The sequence below is a fragment of the Lates calcarifer genome, linkage group LG13 (genome assembly GCF_001640805.2).
Source record: "Lates calcarifer isolate ASB-BC8 linkage group LG13, TLL_Latcal_v3, whole genome shotgun sequence".
Taxonomy (NCBI): domain Eukaryota; kingdom Metazoa; phylum Chordata; class Actinopteri; family Centropomidae; genus Lates; species Lates calcarifer.
The window spans coordinates 5,724,907-5,741,473 of NC_066845.1; the positions used below are offsets into that span (position 1 = coordinate 5,724,907).

The following is a 16,567-nucleotide window of genomic DNA, read 5'->3' on the forward strand; positions in this document are numbered from 1 at the left end:
CAAATCCTTTTCACCACACAGTAAAGAACAAGTCAGCAAAAGTCTTATCAGGTCACTGTGTTAGACTATCACCAAATGTACAAAGCCCACAGCCGTCTTTATCTTTCAGATGTCCTGCTTTGCATAACCTGTAACAGACCGATACACAAATCCAAAGGATCCTCACATGACGCTGTGTGTGTTTTCGTGGCAGCTCCAGTGAAGCAATATCACTGTTGCAACAATTATAATGCTTATCTTGTATGGTAGTCACCTTTGGTCCATTTTTTGTTAACCTCATGGTTAAACCATAAGCTCTTGTTCAGTCCAAGAAGTGGACGCCAAGCAAATTTGTCGTAAACACAGCAGATTGAAGAAATCTCACAAGCTGTGCTGGACTGAATCATTTTGTCCACTAATCTTATCTTGAAAAGTGATATCACTTGAGTAAAGTACCTTTGTAATGAAATGTAGAGCATAGTTCACACTGTAGAAGTGACAGTGAACTCAGGAAGTTTTTTTCCATCTGCTAAAAAAATGACATAACTGTCAGTGCCAAACCTCATAATAAAATAGAATATATTTATAATATTGTATGCAAAAATGCTAAATATGCATTTTAAATACCCCTTTATGGAAGGACCACTGTCAATATAACATGAAAAATGTGGTGGAAAATTGCCAGACCAACCTATCTTAACTGTTAATATTTAGAGTTTCCTCTTTTTTTCTTTCTCTTTTTTTGGCATGAACCTTTGAAACTTTTTATTCTTGTTATTATTATCTGTATTTTCCTGCTTTAACCCATATGTGGATAAATATTTCCCCTGCAATGGCATGATTGCTTGTAGACAAACGAAAGAGAAAAACTCTTCTCTTAAACTCCAGCTTCTGTAAAACTCCTCTATATTATTTTAACACAGATATGCACTGAAAAAAAGGACACATGTGTTTTGTTTTGTTTTTTTAAAGTAGTGTAAGACGGAGAACAGAAAGGAGGAGGTGAAAGAACTGGTCAAAGGAAAGACAAAAGGAAGAAAAAAGAGAGAAATGTGATTTTAAAAAAAAAGGAACCAAAATCTGAGGGTTGAGAGAAAGAAGGATGAGAGATAGCAGCAATCTGAAACATGACAGCAGCATTATGCCCTGTCAGCACTTGCTGCGGTATGACTCATGCAGTGTCATCATATATATCAGTGTGTGATTGTCAAGATCATTACATACACATCTGTGCACGAGCCAGACCTCACTCACATTTGGCTGTTTTCCCCTTTGCACTAAAGGTTACCTAACTTCAGTCTGGCCACTTTTCTCTCTCTCTCTCTCTCTCTCTCTCTCTCTCTCTCTCTCTCTCTCTCTCTCTCTCTCTCTCTCTCTCTCCTCTCCTTATTGGCGGTGGTGGATCCTCTGCAAGCTCTATTGGATGAAGAGGGCAGGAGCTGCCTTAATTGGGGACACCTGTGGTTAATGATTGCAGTGCTGGAGTTTGAGTATAAAACAGGCAGATAGCCTCTTCTTACTTTACCTTCACTGTCTGCCACTATGTCTTTCTCTGGAAAGTACCAGCTGGAGTCACAGGAGAACTTTGAGCCTTTCATGAAGGCCATTGGTAAGATTTGTACTCCCTGAGTTAAGTTTCATGACTGTTTGTGTAGTTACTTTTTTTTGGGGGGGGTTGTACAGTGCAGGCCAGAACGAGCTTTTTTTTTTTAATTCACAGGTAGGGAAAATTAAAGCAAATGTTTTCTAAAATGACTTCAAAAAATGGTTGAACTTTTAACAGAAATTAAAACAACTTCAGTGCAACAGCTCTCATCTGCAAAGTTTTAGTGGTTTCTCAACAAGTTGCCTTATGTGTTAGGTCTCCCTGATGAGCTCATCCAGAAAGGCAAAGACATCAAGAGCGTCTCTGAGATCGAGGAGACAGGCGACAACTTCAAAGTGACGGTCACAACTGGCACTAAGGTCCTCGTAAACACCTTCACCATTGGACAAGAGGCTGAGCTGGAGACCATCACTGGAGAGAAGGTCAAGGTAAGCCAGGATAGGGATGGAAAGCAGAAATAACACATGGTTTACTGGAAACTTAAACTCAAAAGTAATAAAAATGGAACATAAGTGTCCCGACTTGACTGTAATCTCATGATGCCTCTTGAAGGCGGTGGTTCAGCGTGATGGCAACAAGCTGAAAGTCTCCCTGAAGGGGATTGAGTCCGTTACAGAACTGGTGGATGGAAACACAATTGTCAATGTGAGTAGACAAAATGCACAGCTTCATTTAATCAGTCTTGCATCTTTTTGTATGGCTTTTTAAACTTTTTATTTTTATTTTTTTCTTCCCCCCCCCCTTTCCAGACAATGACTCTTGGCGGCATTGTATACAAGCGGACAAGTAAACGCATTTAAATGTCTGCACTTGGAATAATAAAATGTAAAAGGCAACACTGTCTTCATGGCTTTTCTCTTGACTATCTAAATCTACATTTCTGGGAGGTAAAAATCCTTCAAGGAAGCTGCAGTATTTGGTTTGGTTCAAAAACAATTTTCTTTTATTCAATGAACCCACTGGAGCGCAAGCGAAAACAATGCACAGCATTAAAGCAAGGGCTAAAGTGGTTGACCTTGCAAACTGTTCCCTTTATTGTTAAAGCAAAGTCAGTGTAGTTCTGGAATTGTGCTCAAATTGGAGTGGGAAAACTTAAATCAGATGAGTAAGTGTGGGGTGGTGGTGGTGGGGATCCTTTTTTGAATAGAAAGCTTAAATTCGGTGAGCTGGAGTCTGTTCCAGCTGCTACTGATTAATGTGATCTAACTTTGGCTCAGCAGCTGGCTACACTTACTATAAATCAGCTAGTAAACTGGACTTTGAGGCTGTGTGGGCTTATCTGTCCTGGCACTGATAATACAAGCAAGTTTAGCACTGTAGATTTCTGCCTTCACAAAAGGCTGGGCTGGCATCAGACTCTTACTAGTGTCCATGAAGTGCATCTATCGCTCAGCCCTTTCGCGCAATACTGCATTCATGCACAGCTTGAACATCCCAGTGGGGAATGGGAGAAAGGGTAATTTGCAATTTTTCAACCATGTTTCATCTTTCAATTTTATTTATCCTTGTTGGAGGTTTTCTTAAAGCTCTCCATCAGTTTTAAAATTCACTTATTTCCAATGTTTTCATTTTATTTTCTGTAGCATTTAATTACAGCCTGCATACTCCCAACAGTGGTAAAAATGCACTTGCCAATTTTCTAAAATTTCAGCTTTGTTTAAATTTTGGTTCTGGATGCATACGATCTTGCCCAATGCTGGGCTCTAAAGGAACAGTGCATATAATACTTTCCTTGGGGAAAAGAGAATTTAAAAATTACCAGTGATATTACCAATATTCTTCACCCCATAACAGGATGTATGTAGTCCACTAGGCTGACATATTGAAATCGTGCCTGAGATTAAATTCTCTCATTCTCGCTGAAATATGACTGAATGCGTTATTTCATTACATGTGTGCAGATGAAGATGATTTTAAAAATTGGTGGCAGTTTTGCTTTGGTTGTGCGGTTCAGTTTTTTGCCTTGTTCAGGATTGAAGTATTACATATCGATGGAATGTGTTACCTGCTCTGATACACAACAACCAATATTATGTAATCTTACATTAAGAACCAAAAAGATAAAATTTCAGTTGCTCCACAGGCTTTGGAGTTTTGAAAATAAAGCAGTTGTAGTTTTGATGTGACATCATTTTAATGAAAAGTGTAACTACAAAAGCAAGCGATACATAAAATGATTGTGACTCACTGTAAAGACACTCACACCAACACTCGGAAAGCTGTTTACAGTAAACAATAGTGTGGTTTTCTTGACTGCAGTCCAATGATTTACTTCCTCCGGTGGAACAGATTCTTGATTCCCTCCTCCACAGACTTGGGTTCGTGCATCATGGTCATTGGTTTGTTCTTCAGAGCTGCTTCTCTCATACTGTGGTAAACATACTCGTTCTGCTTGAACATCCTCAGCTCCATCTCCGTTTGTATCCTCATCGACTGTGGAGACATCAGGAAGAAAATATCAGCACTGAGAATGTAGTATACAATAAGTAGAATGAATTGTAAGCTTGTGAATTGGACAGATAGCACCCAAGTGGCATTTAAGAGATACCACAGCTATTAGATCTATATCAAATATGCCTTACACCCATTTCACACCACCGCTCAAATTTTGCCATAACATTTTAATGTGCAGGACCATAGAAAAAGCTAATCACTTGGGGGCAGTGAAAACAGTCTGTCAGCATTGACCACTATCCAATATTTGCTTTCCTGCTAGCTCTGTTTTTGGTCTCTTCCAGTTCTGGAGGGAGATATCTGGCCCTGTAGCTGCTACATGCTAGTCACTAGCTGTTTCAATCTGTCGTTTGGTGCTGAGCAGGTAGTGTAAGGGCTTTTTTAGCTGAAAGCAGCTGATTCAGATTCAGGAGATAATTATCAGTAGCTTCATCACTATTAGTGAACCTTGCACATTGTCCTTTAATGCACATTTAGAGATTGTAAGATGTTTACATCCAAGTCCTTGGTGATGGGATGTGTTGGGCCATGGGTGACCATGAGAATGGCGTAGGCCTTGCAGATCATCCCGTGTGCAATCTCTATCTGCCCAGCCTGCCAGTGGGTCACTCCTGCTCGCATGGCAGCCATACCAAGAGCAGCATTGTTTGGGTGGTACAGCTTCCTGCAAGAGGGAAGAGGTTTGATTTATTTGGGTATCTATCATCCAGTTTTTTACACTGGAGACTCGGCCTGTTTATCATTTCATGGGATATAGAATATGTGGTACAAGATGCTCACAAGAGACTGCTCAGTATCTTTGTACTCACATGTATCCTTCCACCATTTTACGGGCGTACTCTGCAGCATCATCAAAGTACTGCAGGTAAGCTTGCACCTCACTTAACGTGCTCCACATCCTCAGCAGGTAGATGTGAGTGTCGGCCAAAATTGGCTCTGTTTTCTCTATGCACTCCCTGCAGATTTTTACCACCTGAAGATAACAAGATAAAGAGAAAAATCTTTAAAAACATGGAGGATAGAGCATTGGTAAGAGAGACGGGGAAAAAAAAACAAATCTTGAAATTGCGCTGTGACATAAAAAGCATCTTCCTTTGTTTTCTATGCAGGGTTGTAGTTGATTTGAAACAGTACCTCATGGTAGTCTGCATTTAATCGAGCCTTGTCCATCTTCTCCAGCATTTCAAAGCAATAATCTGTTGCCTCTTTCACCTGTTCCTCTGAGGGCTAAAAGGTTGGAGATAGGAGGAGATCCATTGATCCATTTTTAATGAGGGATTCAAGCACTGTTGCAGCATGCATCAAGTAGTAACACAGTGACAATGAAATACATAATGAGATGTGCTCAGTCAAATATTTTTTGGAGGAAATACTGATCAAGACAACACAGCTTTGGCTGGTTGAGGTCCATAAGAGCAAATGCCTGATTATTTTTATCTTAAGAAAGACCTTCGACCTACTGAAAGATCCCTGCCAAAGACCTGAATGTTCCTTTTGCTAATAGTAAACAAGATTTACTCCTATATATGATTAAAATACAAGTTTTAGTTTATTATGGTTATTATTCAACAGCCAAATTAGACTTATATTGTTAAAAATAGAGTTAGAAATTCCTTACATTTTTTTCTGCTGATAGTTCCTGACACATGCTATTTATAACTTGTGACACACACATACACAAAGAGTGGACTGCTAATCAGTGCACAGACTTAAGTGTTTCACAGATTAAGGTAATGCTAAGCCATATCATTCAATGTCATGGAATTACTTCACTTTTTATGTTGTGTCCTGCATTGATTTATGCATCCTCAGAGTATTAAATGATTTTGTGAACAGTTTGGTTTTGGAAATGTAATGTAAATTACAGTATAATGTCACATGAAATTTATAAGACAATACCTGGCATACGGTAAAACATTAAAACACAGTTGCAGCCTTGAAACAATGGAAGTTACTGAGTAAATGAAGTTCATGTCAGTCATTTTTTCCTACGTCACATTTTCTCAAATGCATGTGTGAATGCCTGCACATACATACAGTATAGAGGCCAAATCCACAGGGAGTTATCTTTGCTTAAAATAGTCACTGTGGCTCCACTTCTCATGTTTCCTGTCTGTCCTTATCACCCATGTCAGTGCTAAATGTGGTGAGAGGTTTGGGCCTTTTTGCCTTGTGCAGTGTAAAAGTCATTATCTCAGTTCAACTTAATGAAACAAACGTGCAAAAAGACACAAACCTTGACTCCTTCCACTTCCCTTCCCCCTAACTTCAAGTCATCTTTGGTGCCATTCTTGCAGTGCTCACATGTGCAGTCAAAGAAATATTGTGTTTTCAGCAGTCTCCGTCTCTCCTCTGACAAATTCAAGTAGTCCACGTATGTGACCGTCAATTCCTCTCCCTCTGCGATCTTACCCAAAGACCGCAGCTCAATCCTGAGGAACAGAAACACATTTTTATGCAAAAATATATACAGAATGACTTGTTTCATTCGTTTAGTCTTTTTGATTGATGGTGAAATCCTGTTCCATAGTGTGGCTCGCAGTTCAGTCAATCCAGTTGTGGGATTGAAGGAGTGGATATTAGTGACTATGAAAGACATTATTTCAAACTTAAGCCAAAATTCAGTTCATTAATTCTGTAGATGAACCACTTTCCAAATTTACATGTATTTTGCATTATGCATTTTAGTCTCAGCCATTTTATTTGTTGTATTTCTCTCCACATTTAACAAATTTGTGTCAAATCTAGCTACATTTAGTAAATGTGTAAGTAAAAAATCTAATAAAAGACTTAAATATGAAATAATTATGATATTTACATTTAAAAATGGAAAAACAGAAATGGAAAAAATGGAAATACTGTTTCTGTCATAGTGTTAGAGGTGAACAAATAAAAGCTGTTAAAAATGAAAGAAGCAATTAATAAGGTCTTACACAATGATGTGTGTTGGTATGACATACAGTGAGGTCACATACAAAGTGACAAACCACATGAGTAAAACTTTGTGTGGACACAACAAACAGTTAGATGAATAGATATGTGGGGTTGGGAAATGAGCTTTCAGCAGGTAAAGAAATATGCAGAGAAAAACTCACAACAGCCTTTTGTCACACTAAATAAGCTAAATAAATGTTAGAGCATTCAAGTAGCATGTTGACATATTGATATGAAAACTGAGTCACATCTACAGTACATACGAGTACTACAGGGCACAATGACAAAGATTTTCATTTTGTACAGTAGATGGTGGTTATATGTAATGATGTGTTGATTAAGCATTTAATGTCATAGTCTTAATGGTGCTCCAATAAATAACACTTAAAAAGCCTTAGGTTGAGGTAACGCACCTCCGTTGAGAATGAAACATTGTATTCACAGCCGATTGACTGAAAGACAAACAGGAAGCAGTTTTACACCAAAGGCAACCTGACATACACACATCCACACACAGACACAAAACATACAGTACAGCATACAACAGCACATAAGCATACACACAAATATTTTGCATTCAAACTTTTCAATCAAATTAGAGTCAATTCCAGATAAATACAAAAATAAGAACATTTAACTGGAGAGCCATTTCAGCTAATACACTGTTTTGTTTTGTTTTGTTTTTTTTCACTTACTTGCCGTGGTTGAGGATTACAGTGCAGTTTGGCCAGCAGTCGTGATTCACTAAACACAGATTTGGGAAAAGACCAACTCCTACTGCCTGAAGACCTCTCTGGTCGCTTACAGTGAAACCATTGCAGTTGATCTGAGAGAAAGAGGGGAATAATTTTGAAACATATGAAATTTTCAAAAGGCTCTTGTCTTGTATTTTTGTCTTTTTGTTTCAGAGACCAGCATTGTTTTTTTTGTTTTTGTTTTTTTTTTTGTTTTTACTGGCAAATACTGGATAGTTTCCCCCTCTTTATGCCTCAAGAACATTTTCAAACTAAACAATACGAAAAGGGAATATACTATAGCTCTTTGATTGAACTGCTTGCAAGTCTTCAACCTATGAAGAAGTGTAATAAGGTGTAATAAGTATTAGGTGTCACAACTTGTGTCGTAAACTGAAGTATGAGAGAATATGCTTGAGTTTACCACAGGCATTTACTGCTTTGTCAGCTGTTAAAGGTAAACTTCCTGGTGGCAAACATGAAAAGGACTACTGAACCCATCTAGTCCTTGCTCACTGGAGAAAGCAGCCCCTGGTTTGGAACACAACTTATAGTTTTACACCTTCGCTATCTGCAGATTAAAGAAAAAACAAATATGGGTAGAGGTATTTAGACGCACCACTCCAAAAATATGTGAGATGACATCAATCGTGTGCTGCTTGCTGTTTCTGGGCCAGTAGTCAAGGAAGTTGTGGATGTCCACTTTGAACTCCTTCAAGTCATCCTCTTGCATGTCAGTGATGTGGTCCTCCAGTTCCTCCAGTGTGGTCAGCTGCATGTCAGACACCACGCTCCCTTCCTTATCAAGTCGCCACATGATGCGGGCCACCAAGCTAGCCACAATAAGCAGAAAAGAGGAAGAAGACATGTGACATTGAGGGTCAAACGTAAAATCAGACACATATTATCGCAAGACTAATTTAAAGGACTATTGACATTGACTGACGCAAACACAACACTGATGCAATAAACACTTACCCAACTAGCTGGACAAAAAAGTTTATCTCTTACTTACTTGTGGCTCTGTGCTTTTACAATTTCTGATCAAAACAAAATCAACATTGCACTTGTCTCTCCTGATTTGGTAGGGTGGATTAAAAATAATGGACAGTAGAAAACAAGTGAGGAAACCCCCACACACTGAGAAACCTACAAGAAGACTTTTTCTTGGTGTGGGAAATGCTTTGTCAGCAAAACAAATCTAAGATCAAGTACCATGTAACACCTTTCTATCACTCCCTATTTCATATTCCCTCCACTTACCGGATGTTCTCATTTGGTACTTTGCCAAAAGCTTTGATGGCACTGCATTCTTGCTTGTGTTCGGCCCAGCCGGCACGCTGGCAGGTTCGGTCACAGTAATGAGCGAATTTGCACTGGCCACACCTCTGGAGCTTGTCTTGTCTGCGGAAACAGCTGTGGCAAATACGCTCTGCTAGACTACAGAAAAGAAGAGAAAACATAAAAAGAAAAGTTATAGAAAGATAGAAAGATACAATAGCCTAAGCAACAGAGATTTAAGTATGTTGGTTTAACTTCAGTGGTTACCAAATGCACTATAACAGTGAGCAGTCTTTCTCCTTTTTATATATATCTTTTACCAGTTTAAAGACAATATTTCAGATGAGCATGGAAGTCCAGTCCCTCTATATTATATATATCTTTCAGATCAGATCATCACAAAATAATCTCAACTTAATGTTCCCATCTCACAGTCTTCAGCAAATTGAAGTGGGTCCAAAAAAGCTAGCAACTTTAGTTGAGACTGTGTTGTGCGTTAGCTGTTATTAAAGCTATATATACGGCTATAAGGAAATCATTATGAGGATTATGACATTAAAGGAAAGAAAAACAGAGGAATGATATAGACAAGTTAAAATTTTAAGCGGTCACAATTTGTCTGATTTGTATGACAAATAAGTGTTTTGTTCCTATTTGTTCCAGACAGGGACACGCACTTCTTTTAGTTACGCTTGTAAAGCTGTCTCCACTGGAGGCAAAGTTGTACAATTACATTCACTTGATGAAGTAACATACTATAACAAATACAACACATTAGACTCTACAGCCTTCTAAAACAGGACAATGTAAGATAATGAGGATAAATTCAAAAAAAAAAGAAAAAGAAAAAAAGACAGAAATGTATTGTTCAGGTGCCCATATATCATATAATGACCGCATAAGAACACATCCCCAACCACATCCACAGCTTGCATCATCACTTTACCTGTCAAACACAACAGCTGCAAGACTGGGCTCAGAAAAAATTACATCTCCAGCCCAAAACTCCTTGGTTGCCTTCAGACCCCTCCCCTTTCCAGGTGAGTCAAATACTGCCACATTCTCCATGGTAGCTGCGCTGGTTCCTGAGATGCTGGTGAATGGATGGCGAGCTGAGCGGATAAGAGAGGAGTGTTTCAGTGGTAGAGAGAGGCTAAATACAGTGATAGGATAGTTGAGGAACTCGTAGACCAATCTGTGCCCTCAATGTTCTTCAATGACAACTGCACATTCCTCAGCCAAGGCACTAAAATAGCCGTACACCTCTTGAGCTGTACCAAGAGAAACAGAAAATAGGTTGGTGGTGATTTGTCTCATTAATTAACTGAGAAATAAAATGTCTTCATTGACCAGATCTGTCAGTGAAACCAACAACCTTGGTTGAAAGTAACAACACTGAACTCATTGTTGGTCTTTGAAATACTTTCATTTATTTGAATTTGTGTTCACACTCTTTGCTTTTTGTGCTGTTAACTACCCCCCACAGTGAATTGGTAGGTGCTTGGTCCCTGAGGGTTATTTTTGTCCCTCAGCTGGGGCTGTCTGTCAGGAGTGTGTGGTAATGCTGGACAGCTGCGAGACCTTTGACAGACCTGATCTATCTCTCTGCCTCTACTCTGTTCTGGTGTTTTCTCTAACTTACTCTCTCTCTCTAATTATAACAAAGGCTATGATATAACAGAGCATCATTAATGTCACACTCACATACACACTGTGAGGGGACTGGTTTTAAGGTCCCCACAATGTGCCTAGCAGGTTTGCGTCCCTACACTGTAATATAATCAGGAACAGACACACAAATATACACACCAAAACTCCCTCATACACATGTGCACAAACATCCTCAAATATTCTTCACCAGCACTGTTTCAGCTTGGTGTGGAAATGCTTTGCATTTCTTTTCATTTCTACAAACCATAGTTTTAGGAAGCCTGTAGTAATCCTTTAACACAATACTACTAAGGTTTCAGTTGTATTCTATGCCATGCATTGTACCCAGATTATATTTATATCAGACTCGTTCCTTAAAATGCTCACAGTGATACATGTCAATAGATATACACATATTCATGTAACATTTCATAGTGCCAACAGTGCACAAAAGTTCTGTGTTCTATTACAGTTGGAAGTAAGAGGTTTCTCCAAATACAAAAGTAATTTCTAGATACTGAATTATATTTGTATATTTAAAAAAACACTGAAATTTCACTCAACATTTGGGTTAAAGATGTCCATTTACAATTAAGAGATATTCAGAGGAGAGCATGTATAAAAGCATATGCCAGCAATTATCTTTAAAGTTATTGTATTCTCTATATTGTGCTATGCATGTAGCTACTGTCCTGTGTTCTATTTATTTTCTCTCTTTCAAAGGCCCTGGATTAAATTATTCCAATACAAGCAGGTTGATAGGTAAGTTAACATTGCAAACATCTAAATATATTTTTCCCAAATTCTAACTTTAGTAAGGGAGTGAGATGCAATAAATTTGCAGAAGATCAACACCATTTTTCTTAACACTCAGTTACATTGATGTCACACTTCAAGGAAGTCAACTTGTGTCCCTGAGGCAAAGTTATTGTCCAGAAGCAACTCCATCAGTTTGGCTGCAGACTCCTGGCACGGAAACAGACGATAACTGAGGCCTGTTAACCTCTGAATCTCCTCCTGCATATCTGTGTCCAAAGGACCTGAGGGAAACCAGAAAGACTGATGAATTAGGAAAATACTATGTTAACTTTTGTCATCTAAATGACGTGCACACTAGATCAAAAAAACATTATTTCTGGTCCCTGGTTAGATACAGTAAATGCTTTCTGTGAATGTTTCCTGATTAAATCAAATGTAGCTCAGTTTTGGTACATGTACCTCTCCACTCATGTTCCTTGGACTACCAGTAAAAGTGTTCAAAACAATGGAAAGTGTTAACATATACTGGCATCTCTGCACACACAACTGCTGTGTCCAAAGATCAAAAATGAACTGCCTGGGTCAATTACATATTGTTTGGTGCTTTTTTTTAAATTATAGCATGGCTTTACTAAAACAGTGGTAGTTCTGTGCTTCTGGTCAGTGGTCAGTGTATGAAGTTATATGTACCTGGAGAATAGCTGAGGACTTTGACATTTGGTTCCTCCTCAGCCAGTACACTGAACATCATCTTCCTGGCAGCTTTGGCAGTGCAGTACAGTGCCCAGGAGGGTAAAGCCTGCAGTGCAAATACTGATGAGACGTTCACCACACTCCATCGCAGGCCCGATCTGCATGGAAATACCTGCAGGATTCCTGCAGTCAGTGCCAGAGGTGAGCTGACATTAAAGGACAGATAGGAATTCACCTTTTCAAGGTCAGTTAGACTCTCAAACCCAGAAATGTCACCTAAAGAGCCTGAGAGCAGAGACAGACAAAGAGAGAGAGGGTAAAATTTGATTTCACTTCATTTGTATACAAAACTGGATCTCAACAAAGTCTTCCATTCAAGACTCACCAGCATTGTTGATAAGGAACACATGATCAATTTCATTCACAGCCTCCTGCCTTGCCACCTTCACTGTTTCATTCACACCTTCTTTTGTGCTCAGATCGGTTGCAACGCAGTGAACCACCAGCTGCTGCTTGTCAGTAAAGCTCTGCATCTCTTCCTTCAGCTCCTGCAGCAGAGTCCCAGAGCGAGCCACCAGCAGGAGGACAGAGCCAGGCTCCAGCAAGTGGAACACCTGGAAGGACACAAGACATTTGATCCTTTTTTTCTTTCTTTCTTGTATTTTGTTCAACAAGTTTGATCACTTACTTCATGTGCCAGCGCACGTCCAAACCCTTTAGATGCTCCAGTGATGATACAAATGCCCCGGCCCAGAGTCTTTCGGTTTGTTGTGTTTTTGCCTGACATCTTTGTTGGCTTGTTACAAGGGGTGGGGGACTCTGAGCTGCTTTTATAATCCAACATGAAAAGACAGAACTAATGCCTTTCACATGTTTTGAATTAAAAGAAAGAAGTTATACAAGTTTGTCTGGTGGGTGCCACTAGTGGATGTCAATGGAATAACTTAAAGGCTTCTATGAAAGTACTTTTAAAGACTTTTTTTTTTTTTTAAATAAAAAGGCTTTTTGACTAGCATCATTCAAATATTGAAATAAGCATATTATAAATTGTTATGGAAATAATAGAAATAATAACCTATTTTCATAAACCACAAAGACGGTACACTTAAGCCTTGGTACATTCGCAAGATAAGTTACCGTACAGGTGACAACAGAAGATAGACAGATAAAACAGCTACTGAAAGTACTCTTGTGACTGACATATTTGATTTAAACGGCTTGTGGAAGAGAAATGAGCAATGAACTGCAAGTCTCTGAGAATGTGACATTAAGAGTCACCCTTTAGGCTATAATGTTAAATGTAACCATAACATAAGCAAACAACCAAAGGAATCCATCTGAATGCAGGCATTCAAGAATATGAACAAATGAAGGCAACAACAAAGACAAGCTTTGAGTCATTTCTCAGAACACAGTGATACTATCAGTTATTCTCCACAGTTCCATGGCTCCAAAAAGCAAATGACCCAAGGCTTGCGCCATGGACTGATCCACTCTCTGATCCTGCCCTACAGGGTTTTATGGGAGATTTTTTTTAAAAAAGAAAGAAAGTAGGTGTCTCGACACTGTAATGTTATTGCATTAAGGGATAGGTTTGTGTTTTTTTCAGTTTGGAACAACCATCACAAAACAGAACAGATTGTCCATGACACCACTTATCAGCCTTACAATACAGTCTTGAGATCCCTCCTCAGGCAGCTTGACGCCATTCACACCATAGCTCATTGGACTGCAATTCACATGATGACCTAAGGGGTTTCAGGGACTCAAATGTGACTTCAGTTCCTTTCCACAAGAGGTTACATGTTTGGGACTCCCCACCAGATAGTTACTGAACTAAAGAAGCTTTTTGAATAAGAGGCAAAATGTTTTTAGGAGCCTTAAGCAGGACATGTTGCCTTTGTATAGCACTTAATGATTCAACAATAATTACATGGACCACACAGGGGGCATGCCAGTATTGTTTCAAGACAAACATAATCTTATCTATCAATAGTACTGGATTATATTGAATTTGCAACACTTACATCAAAACCCCTGATTGTTTCATTCTGCTTTAACCCCAAGATTTAATTCTGCATAGATCAAATTTAGGCAGATAATATTAACAGCTGACATTAAAGCAAAAGAGACAAGCAAGGCACACATCCACCCTCTGTCGAATATTACACTCTCTGATATTTGGCAAATGAAATGTATGCACAATGTGTGTTATAAAGGTTATTCATGACCATGTGCCTTTCCTTGTGTTCACATAAAAGAGGGAGAGAACAGAAGTCATAGCACCACATAGTGGCCAAATTGAGACAGGGAATCCCTGGAGACCTGAGAGTCTTTCCCCACCGCAGGCTTCCAAGCAAATAGACACCACTGCCCCCTCATGGACAAACTAGCAAATTTTATAGAAAAAGGGCCTCCTCTTTACAGAAGATTTTCAAGATTTAATAGTATATAAAGATTAACTTGGCCTGAAAATGACATTAATCTTTGGATATGTGCAAACATACTGTACAACAATACATTACTCTATCCTACACTGTTATAGAAATCTGTGATGGTGAGTAAATAAATTCATCAATATGAAAGGATCGCACAGTGCTATGACTGTCCTCTATGATGTTTAAAAACCAAAGCAGGTTTGCTGGAAATGAGATCACCTTGAGAATTGAACCGAATCATTTACTGAATCATGCATTTAAAATCTGTGAAGTTAGTTCATGCAGTCATCACAGTCAAAGTAATACCGGTATTACTGAGGCACTTAACAGAAACATCAGTGTTAGCAGTTACACCTGAGCTTTTCCTCTTATGAAAACCATAATGTGGATCTTCAACTATTAAGCTGCCTGGGGTAAGGTCCCATAAAATAAAAAAATCTGTTTGCTACACTACCCTGGAGTTTTAGTTTGGCTTGTACTCTGTATTTTCTGTCTTGGAGGTCTGTCTCCCATCCTGCAGGGGGCACAGTGGTGTTCATTTTCCTCACCACTTCATCAGGAAATAAGACAAACAAAACAGACACAATAAGCTCCAGTAGATATAGGGTAAGAATTAGCAGGAATTGATTTAACAACCATAGGGATGGGGAATTTTTTTTTTTTTTTTTTTTTTTTTTTTTTTTTTTTTTTTGCAAATGCTGCAAGACAGCACACCTTAATTAACATCAACTGAGAGGCAAATCCAATTTTACCCAGCTCCCCAGGACAGAGGAGTATCTTTCACTCTGAAGGAGAGGTGCTCTGTTGTGTCAAGTACTCGTAGCTTTGCAGTAGTGTTGCTTCTGGTTATAGTGGTATAGAATGTAAGGACATTTTGCAAGGAGGAGAGACATTCAAAAAGCTCAGATGCTTCTGCCAAAAAAAAAAAAACTCAAAGTTAATAAAGTGATTCAAAACATTATCAGGAACAAGTGATCCATGATGAAGGGCTGCAAACTGGTAAGTAAATATTAAAAGGTAAGAACAGACTGGGAAAAGGAAACTGCCATCTAACAAGAGGTCAGGTCACAGAGAAATAAGAGCCAAGAGAGAAAACAGGAGCTACTGAGGAATTGCAAAGTAAAGATGACAAGCAGTCACACTGTTCAGCACATCCCCTGCTGAGGACTGACACATCTGTTACATAAAACTGAAGACGTGTCGACGAGCAGAGGGATCCTTATTTAGATTTTACACAAAGACAGGACAACCTGTTAAATATTGAGTTACAGCAATATTAAATAGTAACTTGTGTAACTTGTGTGACTGCAAGCAAGTTAGTAATTATACTGACCAACATTTACCAACAGCCAGAAACACAAAGATGTTGAGTTTACTATCACTGAAAACTGTGGAAAAATGACTTCAACTGAATGTGTCAATTATCTAATTTGTTTCCAATCAGAAGGTTCATCCTAGTGGTGTCCAATGGGGGCAGGTGTAGTGAAAAGCCTTCTAGCATGTACCAGGGTAACAGGTTTGTTGACACAAATTTATGCATGTTTCTGAAATATTATTAGTGTTTGACATTTTGTTTGATAGTGTTCCCACTGTTGTGGCACATTGGTTTGGTGACCCAGCATCAGATGTAAGGATAAACATGGTTAGTAGTTGTGTTGATATTTTGCTTTGAAACCTTAACAAATCCCTCTGTTGTATTAGTTACTTAATCTTGATCGGTTATTTTAGAATATATATATTCAGAGTACTTTAGGTTGAGCAGAGTATTCGGTGTATAAGGCTTTTCCAGTGAATTGCTGTAATATTTCACTGGTTTAAAATGCAGTTGACCCTGAATAACCTAGTTTCTCTGAGTTTTTCTTGTTTCCCAGTGTTGCATGGTGGAAGTGGGATGATGTGGGAATAGGAAAGCTCAGGACAGTTTGGAAAACTGCAAACAACTGTCTGTACGCTGCCTGCCTGGCACCAAACGTGAATGATAATGTTGCCCTGTGTCAGCTGGATATTTACAGGCTATTGACTCACATATGTTCACCATA

At 38.8% G+C, this 16,567-nt stretch overlaps 3 protein-coding genes across 4 annotated transcripts; 1 reads left to right on the forward strand and 2 right to left on the reverse strand.

Moving 5' to 3' along the window:
• Positions 1-1,419: 1,419 nt before the first annotated feature.
• Positions 1,420-2,421, forward strand: LOC108882362 (fatty acid-binding protein, liver-type). The gene is made up of 4 exons (XM_018674824.2): positions 1,420-1,588; positions 1,841-2,013; positions 2,138-2,230; positions 2,335-2,421. Exons 1-4 carry the CDS (start codon positions 1,522-1,524, stop codon positions 2,383-2,385), a joined length of 384 nt encoding a protein of 127 aa, XP_018530340.1. The 5' UTR covers positions 1,420-1,521; the 3' UTR covers positions 2,386-2,421.
• Positions 2,422-3,700: 1,279 nt separating this feature from the next.
• Positions 3,701-10,184, reverse strand: smyd1b (SET and MYND domain containing 1b). 2 transcript variants are annotated; one of them, XM_018674796.2, is made up of 10 exons: positions 9,935-10,184; positions 8,971-9,147; positions 8,327-8,540; positions 7,669-7,799; positions 7,387-7,425; positions 6,276-6,471; positions 5,174-5,266; positions 4,849-5,012; positions 4,535-4,703; positions 3,701-4,018 (listed from the first exon to the last, which is right to left on the reverse strand). In XM_018674796.2, the coding sequence occupies exons 1-10, from the start codon at positions 10,054-10,056 to the stop codon at positions 3,854-3,856; spliced, it is 1,470 nt and encodes a 489-aa protein (XP_018530312.1). In that variant the 5' UTR covers positions 10,057-10,184; the 3' UTR covers positions 3,701-3,853. The 2 variants fall into 2 exon arrangements, with proteins under 2 accessions (XP_018530312.1, XP_018530321.1); XM_018674805.2 differs by lacking the exon at positions 7,387-7,425 and having other exon boundaries at positions 9,935-10,181.
• Positions 10,185-10,406: 222 nt separating this feature from the next.
• Positions 10,407-12,999, reverse strand: sprb (sepiapterin reductase b). The gene is made up of 4 exons (XM_018674836.1): positions 12,779-12,999; positions 12,476-12,704; positions 12,088-12,375; positions 10,407-11,678 (listed from the first exon to the last, which is right to left on the reverse strand). The coding sequence occupies exons 1-4, from the start codon at positions 12,932-12,934 to the stop codon at positions 11,524-11,526; spliced, it is 828 nt and encodes a 275-aa protein (XP_018530352.1). The 5' UTR covers positions 12,935-12,999; the 3' UTR covers positions 10,407-11,523.
• Between the last annotated feature and the right edge of the window lie 3,568 nt (positions 13,000-16,567).

Excerpts from the sequence above, each read along its gene's own strand:
- smyd1b (XM_018674796.2), bottom strand. The coding sequence starts at position 10,056 with ATGGAGAATGTGGCAGTATTTGACTCACCTGGAAAGGGGAGGGGTCTG. Across the intron at positions 8,541-8,970 it reads GTACCAAATGAGAACATCCG|CTTGGTGGCCCGCATCATGT; the intron begins GTAAGTGGAGGG and ends TATTGTGGCTAG. Across the intron at positions 5,013-5,173 it reads TAAATGCAGACTACCATGAG|GTGGTAAAAATCTGCAGGGA; the intron begins GTACTGTTTCAA and ends TGTTATCTTCAG.
- LOC108882362 (XM_018674824.2), top strand. The coding sequence starts at position 1,522 with ATGTCTTTCTCTGGAAAGTACCAGCTGGAGTCACAGGAGAACTTTGAG. Across the intron at positions 2,014-2,137 it reads TCACTGGAGAGAAGGTCAAG|GCGGTGGTTCAGCGTGATGG; the intron begins GTAAGCCAGGAT and ends TGCCTCTTGAAG. Across the intron at positions 2,231-2,334 it reads ATGGAAACACAATTGTCAAT|ACAATGACTCTTGGCGGCAT; the intron begins GTGAGTAGACAA and ends CCCCCTTTCCAG.
- sprb (XM_018674836.1), bottom strand. The coding sequence starts at position 12,934 with ATGTTGGATTATAAAAGCAGCTCAGAGTCCCCCACCCCTTGTAACAAG. Across the intron at positions 12,705-12,778 it reads GACGTGCGCTGGCACATGAA|GTGTTCCACTTGCTGGAGCC; the intron begins GTAAGTGATCAA and ends GTGTCCTTCCAG. Across the intron at positions 11,679-12,087 it reads AGTCCTCAGCTATTCTCCAG|GTCCTTTGGACACAGATATG; the intron begins GTACATATAACT and ends GGTTTCCCTCAG.